At 48.8% G+C, this 16,623-nt stretch overlaps 1 protein-coding gene across 8 annotated transcripts in view; it reads right to left on the bottom strand.

Annotated features, from left to right (window-relative positions):
* WNK1 (WNK lysine deficient protein kinase 1) overlaps positions 1 to 16,623 on the bottom strand; it is a 2,404,646-nt gene that overhangs the window by 143,735 nt on the left and 2,244,288 nt on the right. For 5 of the 8 annotated variants that reach the window (XM_069628604.1, XM_069628602.1, XM_069628607.1 and 2 more), the window contains one exon: positions 12,653 to 12,745. The exons of 2 other annotated variants lie outside the window; for them this stretch is intronic. In XM_069628604.1, the coding sequence (XP_069484705.1) occupies positions 12,653 to 12,745 (93 nt within the window). The remainder of the gene's footprint in view (positions 1 to 12,652; positions 12,746 to 16,623) is intronic. One more of the 8 variants, XM_069628603.1, reaches the window with a different exon arrangement.

The following is a 16,623-nucleotide window of genomic DNA, read 5'->3' as shown; positions in this document are numbered from 1 at the left end:
GACTTTTCTTTATGAGGGGGTCTTAGAAGACTTTCTCTTAGACTCCCTTACCTTTACTAGGCCTTCTGTGGCGTGTTTCTTTACCAAATGGGCTAGTCCCACCTGGATATGTTTTTTTTTACCGCTTTCGGCAGAGAACGTCGAACTTCGGTAGTTGAAAGATTCAACGCCTCGTCTACAGACGTGCAGAATTCAGAGTTGGATTTACTCATGACGTCTGTTCTGTCTTTCGACAGTCAGATCTGTCATGTTGCGACCTAGATCTGGTGTGCCCACAGGACATAGATTCTACGGACCTTTCCCTAGACGTTGTGCCTTCTTCGACGGACATGTCGAGTCACAACCGTGGGTTGTGTGTTTAGTGGAAGGGGTTGCGATAGCACCCTTGATGCCGGGTGTCGTCCCCGTAACAAGGCCGCCGACCTGTCTGGTGGGGTCGGGGGCCTGCGCTTGAGAAACCAGAGTATCCCCATCGCCTTCGCTGTCTGATACCAAGGTGTTGCTGCCGTCGCTGAAAGTACCCTCAACGTCCATGGTGGCCTCGACCAGCATGGCGTAGTGGGCCCAGCGTTTAGTTAAGCAGTCTTTTAATGTCTTGGGTTTGAAGAGCCTACAAGCCCGACCGGTCCCTTAAACGTGGTCCCAAAGGAGACAAAGGTTGCACACCAGGTGCTTGTCGACCCACAGAAACGTCTTGTTGCACTGAGGGCAAAGTTTAAAAGCGGTCCTATCCATAACAGAATGACACGGCAGCTAGGCGAGTGTACTGTACAAAAAGGGGCACATACATTCTTAAATATCCTCCCCCCTCTCTCCGTACTGTGTGGGGCAAAGTGGCCTTCCAAGGCCGAACTAATCTGCCGGCGGGAGTCTTCGGCGGTCATTTGTTCACAGCTGTCAGATGATCTCGATAGCCGGTGATATGGAACATAAAAGGATAGTAAGAAAAACCATAATTAATTTGCAAAAGTCAAAGCCGAAAGGAGAACTCCACGAAATGGATTAAAGATTCAATGATCTGAAACAATGTATTTGGTGCACTCTGCTTTATTTATCTCAGACTGTGATATGTTTCTTTAGATTTAAAGACAACTACTTCATATTTCTTGTGGATAATCTTGATTATGTTTTTTAAGGAGGTTCTATTACCTTTAAGTGGTTCTCTTTTAATTTCATTTAGAAGTGCAGAATACCAATACTTGTGTTTCACTTTGATTTATGCAAAGGCCACTGTAGAGGACCGATGTTAGTGTTCATAATTTGAAAGGATGTCCATAAACAATGAGTACATTTGTACAGTGGAAGCAAACTCATTTAGAATTTGTGGAAAGATTAATGTATTCTTTTTACAAAATATAATGTCTGCCTTAGCTGGTTTATTAAGGGCCAGAGATGAAGAGTAGATTATGGTGAAGTACCTAATGAAGTGGTCTGACCAAGAAAGTTGAGAGGTATTGCTGTGCTGGACTTGAAGGTCTCTAAAAAATATCTGATCTAGGCAATGACTCTTTAGGTTGGTGGGGACTTTTGGAAGATGATTAAAATTATGTAGGTAAAAATAAATCTAGTTAATGAAATTAGATTCTGTACATTTTCCTTAGTCTAGTTAGATATTTGTCACCTAGGAATAAAAGATTTTGTAAGAGTGCATTGAAATTACTAGGTGAGAGGCTTAATCCAGGAGGGCTGGTGACAGCGGTCGGTTGCCGTCGACGCGGAAAAGAGGACTGGGGCAGAGTCAGGGAAGCGCCCCTGCGTGCCTCTAAATTTAAAGGGGAAGATCATTTTTTCTGGTGATAAAGTTTTGGTCTCCCGTCCCTAGCGAGGGACGCCCATACAAACAAGCAAAGAACAATGGTCTGGAGGGTTGCCCAGAGCAATGCCAGTGGTCCAGATTCATTTTAAACCTTCCAGCCATCACTTCTCGACTGGACATCAGGAGCAAATCCACATTTGTGCAACCATGCAAATCTTATTGTGACTGCACTTGCTGCCATAGAGGGACCAATGCAGTCTGAAGCATCCAGTCCCAATTTGAGAGATTGACCTGCAGACTCCTTACCATCCTGAATGATGTTCATAAAACCATCCCTCATTTCCCCCTCAGGAATTTTTTAAGCCGCTTGGGAGACCACATCCCACAAAGTGAAAGTGTATTAGGCTAACGTCCAAGATGCATTAATGGCTTTAAGCGCCATAATCCCAGCAGAGAACAACCTTTATCCTAGAACATATTTCTAGTCATTCCTACCAGGTGGGATGGTTGGATACACAGCCACTTTAGATGTGGAAGTAGCTGCTTGCACCACCAAGTTCTCAGGAGTAGGGTGCCTGCATAAAGAATTATGGCCAATAGCTGATGGCTTTTATTTTCTTACCAACTCATTGTTGACAGCAGGAGTGGCATCCTGCTTCTGCCCATTTTCCAAGATATTGTTCTTGAGTGCATAGTGGAAAGGTAATACGGGTTCTTTAGGGAGTCCTTTGTCCAGGATATCTGTAAGATCATCCCATACTATATCCTTTGCAGGATGCCCCCAAAGTCTGGTGCAGCAAACTCCACATCTGGAGAAGTGTCCAAACCACTGGTTTCCTTAAGGCAAGTAGAAAAGTCCACAGTTTGAGATTCCTCTAAATTTAGTTCAGGGACATTAGGTGTGTCAAAACGTTCATACCCGAAGGGTATAACGTCACCTTTTTTCCTCCTCAAAATCGGATCCAAAAGACTTAAAGAAGTCCTTCGATAATGATTTAAAACCTGAATATTGGTTGGATGATATCAATGGCTTCGACGTTGAGTCCTTAGACTGTAAAGATGTGGAATACTTTGGCTTCAATGCTTCTATTGCAGTTGACGCCACTCTACTAGGCATCACAGGCTTCTGACCCAGGCTCTTAGCTATGCGAGTCAGAGCCTTTAACGACTCCTTGCTGGCTTTAGAAGGTATGGTGGGAACATTAGCCTTTTCCTGCTCTTTCAAGGGGCTGTCTCAGAGAAATCATCCATCATCTTCTGACAGAACTCTTCCCAGTCTGCTGCTGAGTCAGTCTTGTCTGGAAAACTGACCTTGTTCTCGTCGGGTGAGGAGTCCGAGGACAAAGAATGAGAGCATCTAGTCTTGGATTCTTTTCAAGACGACGAAGACGAAGAGTGATGTGAATCGCTACTTCACCTCGACCGCTTAGAATGCTTGGAGCGTTTGTAAGGCTTCTTTGTGGTGAGATCTTTTAAACTCATATCTTCAGAGGATCTTCTTTTCGACGGAGTTGAGGATGGGATGGGGATTTTGACATGGACTGACCTAAGGATTTTGACATGGACCAACTTAAGGTTAGTTTAGTCTTCCTCTCCTTTAAGGCCTTGATAATCATGGACTGACAGGAACCACATCCGTCGATTTTGTGCTGTTTACCGAGACAACAGGCATATCCCGTGAAGATCTGATATCAACATCTTCGAGTCACAGTCCACACCCCTCTTGAAACCTGCCTTCAGAGTAGACATACTCAAAGTAAAAAGCATACTATGCAATAGAAATTTGAATCGCTGGGGCGTGTCGAACCGTTCCGAAGCGTGCTGTGCATGCCCAAAAACAGAACTGAAGCAACGGCTATAGTGCGTGCAATTTATACCAATGTTGATGTCACGTTTGAGCGAGGGGATGGTAGCCACTGAGAGACATCGACCTGACGATGCATGGCAGCCTCTGCTGTTGAAAACGTTTCCTAACTGCAAGCAGGAGATTGCTGATATCAAATATGGGGAATCGTGGAAGGACACAATCCATTAGAGGACTAACACTTCAGGAACAAGACTGCCATGTTCAGCGAATGAGGGCAGTTGGGAAATCATAAGTCTCCCCAGAAACAAATGGGCAATTGCCAAATGGCCAAAGAACCAGAATTGGTTCAGCCATTTTGGAACTCCAAGGTCATTACTGATCTCCTGGAAATTGTGAACCATTTTGGGGAAAGGGTTGGAAGCAATAGCTGGCGGCACAACGGTGAAGCAAACACAGGAGGGAAACGCAAGAAAAAATTTGAAGTGTCTTATCTGTAATGGCATTATTCCATCACTACTATAATCATATACATACAAGTTGAGATATTCTCACTGGAGTATCTCATGGGTATTTCTTTATTTATTGGACATTTTTACGGCGCCCAGATACAAGTGTTTCCAGGCGCAAGAAGGGGAGTTGTGGGGAGGACATAGGAAAATCAAAGGAAACAAGAACAAAGAAGGAACAAGTTACTTACCTGTAACTGTTCTCCAGCATGGGTCTGGCATGGATTCACATGCTCATGAATATTCCCCGTCGTCAGCTTCGGAATCCTCGGTAAAGAAAAAATCAGTTTCAGTTTCGTTTCTGAACTGTCTTTCTACTAGTAACCAATCAGTGGTCTCTGGGTCATACTGCCCCCAGCCAATGACTGTCCCCAACCTAAGCCCCTCCTCTGGCAGCCATCTTCAGATTTGGTAGCACGTTAAGTGGCAGTTGGACCAAGAGAAGAGCTGAAGAGGGGTTGGAGGGAGGGTTCGCATGTGAATCCATGCCAGACCCATGCTGGAGAACAACAGTTACAGGTAAGTAACTTGTTCCTTCTCCAGCATGGGGTCTGGCATGGATTCACATGCTCAGGAATACAAGAATACATAGCAGTACACACATGCACAACCACGGGAGGTGGCAAGGCTCAACATTAAGCATTTCAACAACTCAACATTAAGCATCTCTTACCTCCTCAACAGGCTCACCTTCAAGCAAATGGGATGCGCAGCACTGTTTGGCCGACACTGGACTCCTCCCTGGAATCCTGGTTGACGCAGTAGAATCTTGTGAAGGTGCGCGTCGACCTCCAGGTAGCGGCCCTGCAGATGTCCAGCAGGGGCACACCAGACAAGAACGCCATGGTACCAGCAATCGCTCTGGTTAAATGGGCTCTCGGACGGCCGGGCAACAGTCGGTTTGCCAACCGATGACAGTGCACGATGCAGCCGGAGAGCCATCTGGAAATGGAAGCCTTCGAAAGGGCCTTCCCTTGGGTCACAGGTCCAAAGTTCACAAACAGCTGTGATGTCTTCGAAAACCCTCTGTGAGGTCCACGTAGAACTTCAGCGCTCTAGCCACATCCAGCGAGTGCAAAGTCCTCTCTGCCGGCGACAAAGGCGATGGGAAGAAAACAGGTAACACCAAGGGCTTGTTGAGATGGAAGTCTGACGGCACCTTGGTCATGAAGGAGGGGTGCGTCCTCAGCACTACCCTCCTCTCGTGGAATGTCAGGAATAGAGGTTTACAGGAGAGGGCCTGGATCTCTCCCACTCGTCATGCGGAGGTGATGGCCACAAGAAACGCTGTCTTCCACGACAGGAACTTCAACAGTGCCGAATGCAGTGGCTCGAACGGCGGCTCCATGAGCCTGGTCAGCACCACGTTGAGCTCCCACGCCGGGGCCGGAGCCTTCACTGGTGGGAACGATCGGAAGAGTCCTTTCATGAACTCCTTCACAAGGCGATGAAACCATAAAGATGACCGCCCGGAGTTCTGGTGTAGTGGGAGATAGCTGCCAGATGGATCTTGATGGAGACATGTGCCAGCCCCGCTGTGGCCAGCGACCGCAAGTACAGCATCACTTGAGGGGCCGTAATCCGAAGGGGGTTAATCTTCTGTGCACAGCACCAGACAGAGAACCTCTTCCATTTGTGTCCATAGCACTTCAGAGTTGAGGACGCCCTGGCCTTTGCAAGTACCTCCTTGCAGTCTGCCGGGATATCGTACCCTCCGAACTCTAGTGCTGCAGGAACCAGGCCTGCAGGTTCAGCGATCCTGGGTCGTGGTGGAGGATGGCGCCTCCCTCCCTGGCGAGAAGATCTGCATCCGTCGGTAGTTTGACCGGGGGAGGAGGGGGGGGGGTGCCGACATGTCCAGAAGGTCCGGGAAGCAGATCTGCCTCGGCCACACTGGTGCGACGAGGATCATCCTGCACCAGGAACGTCTGAGTTGACTGAGTCGCAGCAGCAACGGCGGGAACGCATACAGGAATAGGCCGTCCCAGGGGAGTGAGAAGGCATCGCCCATGCTCCCGGCTGGGGAAACCTGCTGGCAAAACTTCGGCACTTGGCGTTTGTCGCCGTCGCGAATAAGTCGATCTGGGGATTGCCCCATTGTCGGAATACGAGATCCACTTGATCCTGCCGCAGCTCCCACTCGTGGAACGAGCGCAGCTCCCTGCTGAGTGAGTCAGCGATGGTGTTCTTTATTCCTGCTAGATGGAAGGGTACTAGGGACATCCCTTGGGCGACGGCCCAGTGCCACAGATCCTGCACTTCCTTGGATAGGGCTGGGGATCTGGTGCCCCCCTGCTTCCGGATGTAGACCATCGTGGTGGTGTTGTCGGTGAAGATCCTTACCACTTTGGCCTTGAGGGATGGAAGGAACGACCTGAGGTCCCAGAACACGGCTCGGAGCTACAGGACACTGATGTGTAGTGACCTCTCCTTCGCGAGGCAAAGGCCTCTTGCGTGGAGATTTCTGGTGTGTGCTCCCCATCCCTCCAGGGAGGCGTCCGTCGTCACCATTTCCTGATGTGCCGGGGTCTGGAAGTCCATACCCGACGCTAGATGCGCGTGGGTGCCCCACCACCGGATCAATGGTGGACAGTCTCGTTGAGTGAGATCCTGTCTTCGAAGCTGCCCGCCGCTTGCATCCAACGGGCGTCGAGGAACTCCTGCAGTGGTCTCATCCGCAACCTGCATAGGCGCACGAGGTAGATGCACATTGACATCATGCTGAGTAGGGACTTTATAGACCTCAACCTGGCCATATCCATGGTCAACAGCTGTTGTAACTTGCCCAGGATGGCCTTTATCCTTTCCTCTGACGGCAAAGCCAATCGCGCCATTGTGTGGAGTCTGGCTCCCAGGAACAGGGCGTCTTCCAACTGTACCAAGTGGGATTTCGCAAAGTTGATTGAGAATCCCAGATCCGTGAGCAGTTGGACGATCTTCACTGTGTGGTCGACGGCGAGTTCCCTTGATTTTGCTTGGATGAGCCAATCGTCCAGTTAGGGGTAGACGTGGATCCCCTGCAGGCGCAGCCGCGCCGCCACTGTGCTAGGCACTTGTTGAATACCCTGGGTGCAGACTTTAATCCGAAGGGAAGGGCCTTGAACTGATAGTGTCGCCATTGGACCACAAATCGTAGGAATTTTCAATGTCCTTTTAGAGTGGGTATGTGGAAGTAGGCATCCTCCAAGTCCCGCGACAACAGGAAGTCGCCTTTCTCCAGCTCTCCCAGCACGTGCTGGGGGGGTGACTTTCTGGGCCTTGATGTACTTATTTAGACGACGAAGGTCCAGGATAGGTCGCGAACTGCCGGTCTTCTTCCGGACGAGTAAGTACCGCAAGTACACTCCGGAGCCCCGGATCCTCTTTAGGACGAGTTCTATGGCTCCCTTTCTTAGCATCGCTCGTACCTCCAGAAGTAGTTGTGGGACGTGGTTTTCCTTTCTGGCCATGGGTGGAATACAGGGACACCTTCTTTGAAACTCCAGAATGTGCCCGCGGGCCAGGGCATCTAGCACTCAACGGTGGGTGGAGATGGATTTCCACAAGCTGACGAATTTCGCCAGCCGGCCTCCCACCGGGGTGCTCGGGTGGGGGCCCGATGCCACAGCTGGTTCAGTCCTGTTTCGCCACGGCCTTGCCCTCCTTGACGACGACGGGATCCTCCGGTCTTCCCGCATCCTCTGTAGGCTTCCTGTGACAAGGAGCGGGCCGCTTGGCGGTACGACGACAAGCCGCCGCCGAATCCTTTGGAGGCACCTTGCTTGCCTCCAGAGCTCCGAAAGGACGGCCGTCGTTGTAGAACACCCAAGGCCTGAGCCGTCCGGTGTCCGCCTTGATGGCCTGCAGTGACTCGTCCACTGTCTTGCCGAACAGGTTGTTCACGTCGAAGGGCATGTCCAGAACGCTGGTCTGCACGTCCTGGCGGAAATCGGTGACCTTGAGCCAACCGCGCTGGCGAAGGCAAACGCTGTTGCCCATCTGGCGAAAGCCGGTGTTGGGGATGTCTGTGGCCACCGTAATAGCGTGGTCCGAAGCCACCTCGATTTCCTGTAGGATTTCCAGGGCCTCAGCCCTCTTGTCGTCCGGGAGAAAGTCCAAGAGGGGAGCGACCTTGAACCACAGCTCCCTGTCGTAGCGAGCCACGATCACAAGGGCATTGGCCATTTTAATAGTCGTCGCCGCCGACAAGATGACCCGTCGTCCCATGGCGTCCAGCTTCTTTCCCTCGCCGTCCAAGGGGGGGAGTGGAAGTTGAGGCTGTCACCCCCGCCGATTTCTTCTTGGCCGTCGCGGAGACCACTGAATCCGGGGATGGCTGTGCTCTGAGGCACATAGGGGCGGAGTCGGGGACCTGGTACTACTTCTCGTACCGGTCTCTTAGCAGGAGCCGTGAATGGATTCTTGAGGAGCGCCAGCCCCTCGCCCCTGATGTCGTCCAGTAAAGGGACTGAGAGGACAGCCTTACTCTTGGCTTCCCGTCATTGGTAGAGGAAGCCCTCCTCCTTCTGTTCTTTGGGGCAGAGCTGGAAGAGCTCAGATGCCATGGCGATCATGGCATGGAAGGAGCCAATTTCGTCGGGGGTGGGGGCAGGGGGGAAGGCCCGAGGAGGTGGTGATGAGAGGTCCATATCGTCATCACCACCGCCGTCTGTCCCCGTCATTGCCGTCTCCGTTCCCGTCTCATCCCTCGGAGGAGGGGATGGGGGTGAAGGCTGGAAGGGGGGAGGAGGATGGACTCGTCTCCGCTTGTTAGGTGGGCTCCCCGAGGGTCCAGGCTCCGCTGGGTTGCTGGTGGGGGGTAAGGGCATCCTTGTCCTCATCTCCTTACACAGGGCCTGTATGGCCATCAAGATAGCTCCTAAATTGTCCCCTGGTACGGGCACTGGCTGCAACGGGACCGACGGCTGGGGCGTGGGGCCCTCCGCGGCCCCATCTTCCTCGTCGGGTCCCCCGTTGCTCTCTTAGTCGGCCTCGCCGGGATCCTTCCCGTGGGCCTTGGATTCCTCGAACTTCTTGTCCCGGATCTGTTGGATGCTAGCCAACTCATCCTCAGAGGTGGTATCTGTGTCCGTTATGGCTACCATGTCCCCCCCCTTTTCCAGCTGGGATTTCACGGGGGTCTTCTCGATAGGCAGAAAAGAAGATTCCCTCTGGGGTGGCAGGGAAACTAGCCCCCGAAGCCGTCTCCACTGGGGAAGCCTCTGTAGGTTTCGCCAGAGCCGCCACGACTCCTTCAATCGAGGCCTTAGCCGGGTGAATCAGGGCCTTCACGACCTTGGGCGTGCCTGAGGCCTTTACCTTGGGGGGAGGGTTGCTGCCTCGCTCCCCCTCAGCTGTCTCCGTCGGGATCGACCGAGGCTTCTCCCTAAGCTTACCCATGTTCTCCGACTTCCTCTTCACCAAGCCAGGGCGTTGGCTCATGGTTGATGGCATTGTGATACTGCGCCCTGCCTGGCAGCCGAGGAGCCCGACAGATCAGCGCTCCCGGTGCCTGCGGACTCGCGGTGCTTTGCCTTTTGTTGGGCCCCCATCGCTTGAGCGCCCTCAAAGGTCTTAGAAGACCGCTCCGATTTCTTCTTCTTCTCACCTGCTGCTGGGCTCTTCCCCTCGAGCCAGTTGGTGAGTCGAGTACGACGATCCCTCATTGTCCTTTCGGACATGTTCTTACAAAACGCACAGTCCTTCTCTACGTGCGATTTGTCGTTGTGAAGGCAGTAGAGGCACCGAGAGTGCTCTTCCTCAAAGACGTTCAGTAGTCCGCAACCAGGGCAGCTCCTGAACAGTTTGGATCCAACAGGCGTCATGCTTCCTTTGTCCTGGTCCATATCCACGCGGAATAGGCCTCAAGATCTTCTGGAAACCTCAGAGAAGTGGAAAACTCAACAAAAAGATGCCCTTGAGGGGCATAGAAAATTCCGAAAATGGGTCCCTGTTGATCGGAAGTAGAATCGGTGGAGCTTGAGGCTTGATTAACCGAAAATATAAGAGTAAACTCTTCGGAAAAACGCAAAATGCAGTAAAAGCTCGAGAGCTATAGCACGAGGACTCCCAACACTTTAACGTGTGGTAAAAATCTGAAGATGGCTGCCAGAGGAGGGGCTTAGGTAGAGGGCAGTCATTGGCTGGGGGCAGTATGACTCAGAGACCAGTGATTCGTTACTAGTAGAAAGACAGTTCAGAAACAAAACTGAAACTGACTTTTTCTTTACCGAGGATTCCCAGCCTGACGACAGGGAATATTCATGAGCATGTGAATACATGCCAGACCCCATGCTGGAGAAACTGTTATATTGGCCTTGTGACAATCCGACCGTGCAAATGCATGACAAGATAAGTGCGAGGGGGTGGAGGGAAGAGCGAGAAGTGTAATAGTGGAGGCCCCACGGGTGGGGGCGGGTAAGTGCTATTCAGGCCAGATTAGCAAGTGCCAGGGGAAAGAGTGTGGAAGGAGAGGAAAGTGCAGTGGACAGGAGGACTGGGTTGGGATAGTCTGGGAAAGGACACCCAAGTGCTGGCATAGGTAACTGGCAGGGACTGGTAGGGGAGTAGTCTGGTCCCGGTATAATTCTAAAAAGGGACCAGGCCCCAGTCGCAGCAGCAGGTAGGGAGTTTCGCACGTGAGGGGAGAGGGAAGGAAGAGGAGAAAAGGAAGTTCTTTAGAAGTTTCCTTGACTTACGAAGATCTGGCTCAAGTCTAAGGGGGGAGGGAGGCTTTTCCAGAGGGAGGTGCCAGACAAAGAGGGGGAACAACCTCCAACTCTCTGCTTGGAGAAACGTTTGACCTGCAGAGAGTTGGAGACAGAGCTTCAAAGGATTCTGGCTAGGCGGTATTTTTGGAGGGGAAACCAGGATGTAGAGAGGTCCTAGAACCCAGACAGCCTTGTGGATGATGCAAAGGGTTTTGAATGTGATCCTTGCAGTCATGGGAGCCAGTGGAGAGATTTTAGAGCTGGAGAGATGCAGTCCCTGAGCTTGCAGCCAAGGATGTCTTGCAGTCCTATTCTGGATTAGTTGGAGGGGGCGAAGGGAGGAAAGAGGAAGGTTTAGGAAGAGGCTGTTGCAGTAGTCAAGCCTAGAGAGAGCCCAGAGACCTTGAGCTTCTGGGGCCAGGCGAGGAAAGGTAGAATGCCCCTGAGGATAAAACTTGAAAATTGGACTTCTTGGCAAGGTCTGTGGTGTGTGGAGAGGAGAGAGATGAGTCTAAGATGACCCCCACGGTTTTTTGCCTCATAAGTGGGTGAGGGGAGGTGACCCAAGGAATCTGGCTGGACAGTGAGGGCCAAGCTAAGAGGAGGTGTCTCAATAAGAAAGATCTCTGTCTTGCTGGCATTGAGGCAGAGATCACTGGCAGAGCACCATGCCTGAATAGCAGTCAGGTAGGTAGGAGGTGGTAGGGGAAGACATCCGGAAGGAGAGCTGTGTGTCTGCTTAACACTGGAAGTGAGGAGAGTAGGTGGAATAATAACAAAGATCTCAATTTGAAGAAGCTGCATTTATAGGTTTTGAAGACTTGGAAATCATATTTAGGGTGAATAAAGCTTCACATAGTTGTTGTATCACTGCAGAAAGCGGATAGAAAAGAATATATGTGTGGGTGCTTCAATATCAAGGATACCTTTTTGCTGGATCGGGATACGGCAGGAGAAGATCAATTAATCTAGAGGATGCTCATCACAAGAAATGACAGGTTTTTCCCCGCAAATGAACAAGGTCTGCAAACATGTAGGTCGTAAGTAAGGCACCTATTCCCTATGATTGTGTTAGTCAGGTTGAAGACACCAAGTTAATTAATCTATAATCCTTCAAACGTTTTAATCCTGTCAATTCAGCTTTGCGTACTTTCTGAAAAAGATCAAATATAAACAAAACAGTCTGTTTTTATAAAATCCCTCTACACTGTCTGAATTTTAAAAGTTTTGTGTTAGCACACTTTTGCTGATTACAAGTATGTAGCCATATATTAAGATCCCATTGAAATTGAAAACCCATGCCCATTTAATTTGCATGTACGTACATGAAACATTTAAACTGGATAATCAAGTTGCCTCAATGGATTTGAAACCTGGCAGAGACCCCAACACAGCAAGTCCATGTTTGTATATTTTATGTTAGGCTATGCATTATGACCCTAGGGGACATGCCACTAGTCTAAATTTAGGGTGATTTTGATATGCATATGTGCTAATGATTTGGAGTATTCAGCTACATTATTTAAGAACACATTGTACAATACATTTCTGGAGATAAAGCATTCTATCAATAGGTACTGAAGTTAGTTACCCAGAGCAGAATTGCACTTCAATGTACTTGAATGATTGAATGAGGAGATGAATGAGGCCCACTGAACATTTCTTCAGAATGAACCATAGGATCAACCCCAGTAGTACAAAGTGACTACTTTTCAGGATTAGATGCTACGTTTTGCTTCTTCTACAACCACCTTTTAATTTCAAACCCAAACATATGACATATTTCAAAAACAGTGAGTCATACAAAACAGACAAACAGACAAAAAGCTGCGTGGGACATACGGGAGAGAGCAACAAAAGAAAAAAGACAAAAAAGGAGTAAAGTGTTACACACAAAGAGCCAAGCAGGGCGTACTCAGAAATCGTGTCCTCCTGCCAGCAGGTTTGAAAGTCACTCGCTCTGATGCACAGTTAAACTTCGCCCAACCTGTGATAAAAAAAGGAACAACAGAAATAGGGAGAAATAGGGAGAAGGACAGACAGAGAACACAGCTACAAGATGTTAGAATGAACTCAAGGCTGAAGATGCTAGATGGAATGCCTATGAACAAACCCAATGTCAACAGAGATATGTGCACAGTAAATTCTGTAAACTCCATTGAGGTAAATAGTGCAGGGCATCTAAAAGGTCTGGAAAATCTAGTGGACTAGCATTAAAGATCTAGCATAAAAAATCATGGAAATGAAATGCATTTATGGAGTGATTGAATTAAAGTTTGGCCTAATGGTATCCATACAAGTAAGGGAGCATAGAACATTTCGCACAGCTTTTGAGCTAAAGAAGGTATAAATAGATGCAGCAGCTTTTGAGTTTGGGTCTAGCTGGGTCTCTATTACAATGAGCATGCTAATCTAGAATTAGAAACCTGAGGTGTTAAGGATATGAGCAATACAAGCAGTGGTCACAGTAAGGCTACCCAATGGAAACACGGATCATCACAAAGAGAACATGGAATAATTTGGCTGGGCAGAAAATCTGCATTTTTGGAACATAACCAAAAAGAGGCACAGTCACCTATCTGTAGCATCTATAACACTGTTAATGAAATAAGCCTCTTTCCATTACCAACTCTTTTGGAAACCTTACACGTAAAGTGGCAGGGCCATGAACTGCATCTTAGCAGTTAATTAAAAAAATATTAAACCAGGTAGAAGTGTGGTGCTCATCTACTACCCTCTGCACCACATACCCAACACCCCTCATTTCAGGAGGTCAGACAAAATATTGTGGCAAGTGCAGAGATGTTGGGATGGTGAACCAAGTTGGTAAAGGAAGCCAGCCTATTTGGCTAAAAGTGCCATGCTTACTGTAGGCAAGTAAATACATTACTTACCTTCATTAATGTTCTTTATGATGAGAAGTGCTTTCTCTCACAATTACACATCTCATCTTCCCAGGTACAATTCTTGATATAGCACTTTCTTAGCTAGCCCGGGGCGCCCTACAGCCATGTGTTGTCACCCCTCAATCTGAATTCAAGATCATGGGAGTTCTATATGGAGAAATGTTTCCTTAAATATTGTGCATATATGTTTCATAAGAATCAACGTTATGATAATGTATTTCTTCTAGTCAGACTGGGGATTCATTATTTGAGTTCTCAAAAACATCTGAAGCCTAAGCCGTCACGTTTTTCTTTTAAGGATTAGTGTATCACATTATAAGATATGCGTAAATTGGTAACAAGAAGTGACATAAGCATGATAAAATAAGGGTAACAATACTGTAAAATCATCAAATTTACATACAGGTGAATATCATGTGAGAGTAGAGTGGCAGGGGAATAGACAAAAAAAGAGACTCTGGTTTCTCTTCTAGTCTGTTCTCCCCTTCGTCCTACTGTCACATGCTATTAACCGGTGTGTACTTTGATGATTTGTCAATATTATTACCTTTATTGTTATCATGCTTATGGAATTTCTGATTAATTTATGCATATTTTGTCATAATGTGATACACTAAACCTTCCAAAAGACTGGAAGAATGCTTGTGCCCGCACCTTGCTGCGCCAAGATAGATAAGTAACAAAACAGAGACAGCCGTTGTAGTACAATTTTGAATTTATTCAGTTTATTCTGTTCCTTAGCCCCTTGCGGATGACACGTGTTTCGGCGTATATACTGCGCCTTTCTGAAATCCGGGCCTTCGTATGATGTTGTGGTTTCCCCTTAAATGGTACAATTTTTTGTATCTTGTCAGGCAATTCCTGGGTTCAATCCCACCTCAAAATTCAAGTGCTCCTGCTCCAAGCGTCGGGTTCCTTCTGCACCGGGCACAAGTATACTTCCCGTATTATTTACAGACGGAGTTGAGGGACTCATTGTCTCTGTCGTGGCCTTCACCCATGCGACAAACAATATTGGCTAATATAGGAAGAACTACAAATATATAAAGAAAGTACGATAATCACAAAGAACAAACAACATAAGTCGCGCAGGTACAAACAGAAGATATCTTCACAAGAAAAGTTCCTCAAGATCTTCAAAAAGACTGCACAGGTCGAAAAACGTGTTGGCTTAGGCTTCAGATGTTTTTGATGAATCAAATAATAAATCTCCAATTTGACCAAAAGGAAAACATTGTCACAATGTTAATTCTTATGAAACAAGAATCTTCTAATTTGGAATAGAGCAGGGCATGCACACATGTGCACAATATTCAAGAAAACATTAACTTGATTGTGGTCTTGGGCATTGCCACACTAATTATGCATATGCAGCTAACACTACAGAGCTAGGAGAAGCCACATTCAAGCGCAGAACCTGATGTGGCTACATGCCCACGTACATATTGACTTTTCTATATGGAGCAGCCAACCCCACCCCCATGCCATCAGTTCTGCAAATGTTCCCTGCTGAGTAACTGCAGAGCAGCCACATATCACAGGCATTGCGTGTTAGAAGTAAATGAGGAACACGCAGGAGGAAGAACTCATCCATCAAAGACATTACTGATTGGGATATACTTTTGTACATTTGGCCCAACTCACTCTGCAGGGTACACTCTGGATGTTCTGATCTCTTCAGACCTTCCCCTTTCTCTCCCTCTCACCACTCCTCTCTCCTGGAGTGATCACTTTCTCCTTTCCTCCCAGCTCACCCTCTCTACCCCGCAGGCCAAGCCAACTCCAGTACTGCCACCCACCTTCTCCGTTATCAGACCCATGAAGCGCGTGACAGTTGAGGCTTTTGCCGCCACTTTCTGACCCCCCTCCTCCACCCTCTTTGGCTGACTCACACCCTGACACAGCCCTTTCCATGCTCCACTCTGCTATATACGATACTCTTCATGTTTTTGTCCCTGTCATGAGGATCCGCTTGAAGCCCAAAGCCAAGTGCAAATCCTGGTACGACTCAGACCTCATCACCCTCAAACGCAAGTGCAGGGTGGCTGAGAGGAAATGGCGTGCTTCCGGTATATCCTCTGGCAAACTGGCCTGCCGCCTGCTCCAAAGGTAATACCGGCTCTCTGTCCGGACCAAGAATAGAGCTCACATCCAAGTCTGCGTTTCTGCGGCACCAAACAACTCTGCTGAGCTCTTTAAAATCTGCAAGGAACTGGCCAATCCTGCTGCAGTCTCTACCTCTCCTGTCCCCTCCCAGGCCCTCTGCACAGATCTGGCTTCTCATTTCATCTCCAAAAGCTCAGGACATCTTGTCCTCTCACCCTACCCCCTCTACTCCCTGCTCTTCCTCTGGCCTTTCTTTGGTCACCCTACTCCGTCCTTCTCTGCTTTTACCCTGTTCTCCCCAGACGAGGTTTGTAGACAAGTCTGATCTATGAAAGTCTCATCAAAACAGGTTCAACCCTGTTCCTCCAAAACCATCAAGGACCACATTGCCACCCTGGCTCCTGCACTGGCTGACTTCTGCAACCACTCCTTCGCCACTGGACTTTTTCCTTCCCCCCTGAGGCACTCTCTTGTACACCCTCTTCTTAAGAAACCTTCTGCCGACCCGTCCTGCCTGGCTATCTATCGCCCAATCTCCATCACTCCAGTCCTGGGCAAACTCCTGGAAAAGCTGCATGGAAACTGCTCTCCTGAACATCTGTGAAGACCTGCTCTCCAACCTTGAATGCAACACCCCCATGTCCTCATCTTACTTGATCTCTCTGCTGCCTTTGACACGATCAACCATGCCATCCTGCTCAACCGTCTCCGTGATAACCTGGGTATCACCGATCAGCCCCTGGCTTGGCCGACTTCTTTCCTCTCCGATCGACCCTCCCAGGTCCAACTTGGGTCCTTCCTCTCCTCTATTTCTATCTCTACCTCTACCTGTGTTGTTCCCCCGGGGTCTAAA

This window comes from Ambystoma mexicanum, chromosome 12 (genome assembly GCF_040938575.1).
Source record: "Ambystoma mexicanum isolate Mex_15411 chromosome 12, UKY_AmexF1_1, whole genome shotgun sequence".
Lineage (NCBI taxonomy): Eukaryota > Metazoa > Chordata > Amphibia > Caudata > Ambystomatidae > Ambystoma > Ambystoma mexicanum.
Note: the sequence above shows the minus strand (reverse complement) of the source record. Positions and strands in the feature narration are given on the sequence as shown.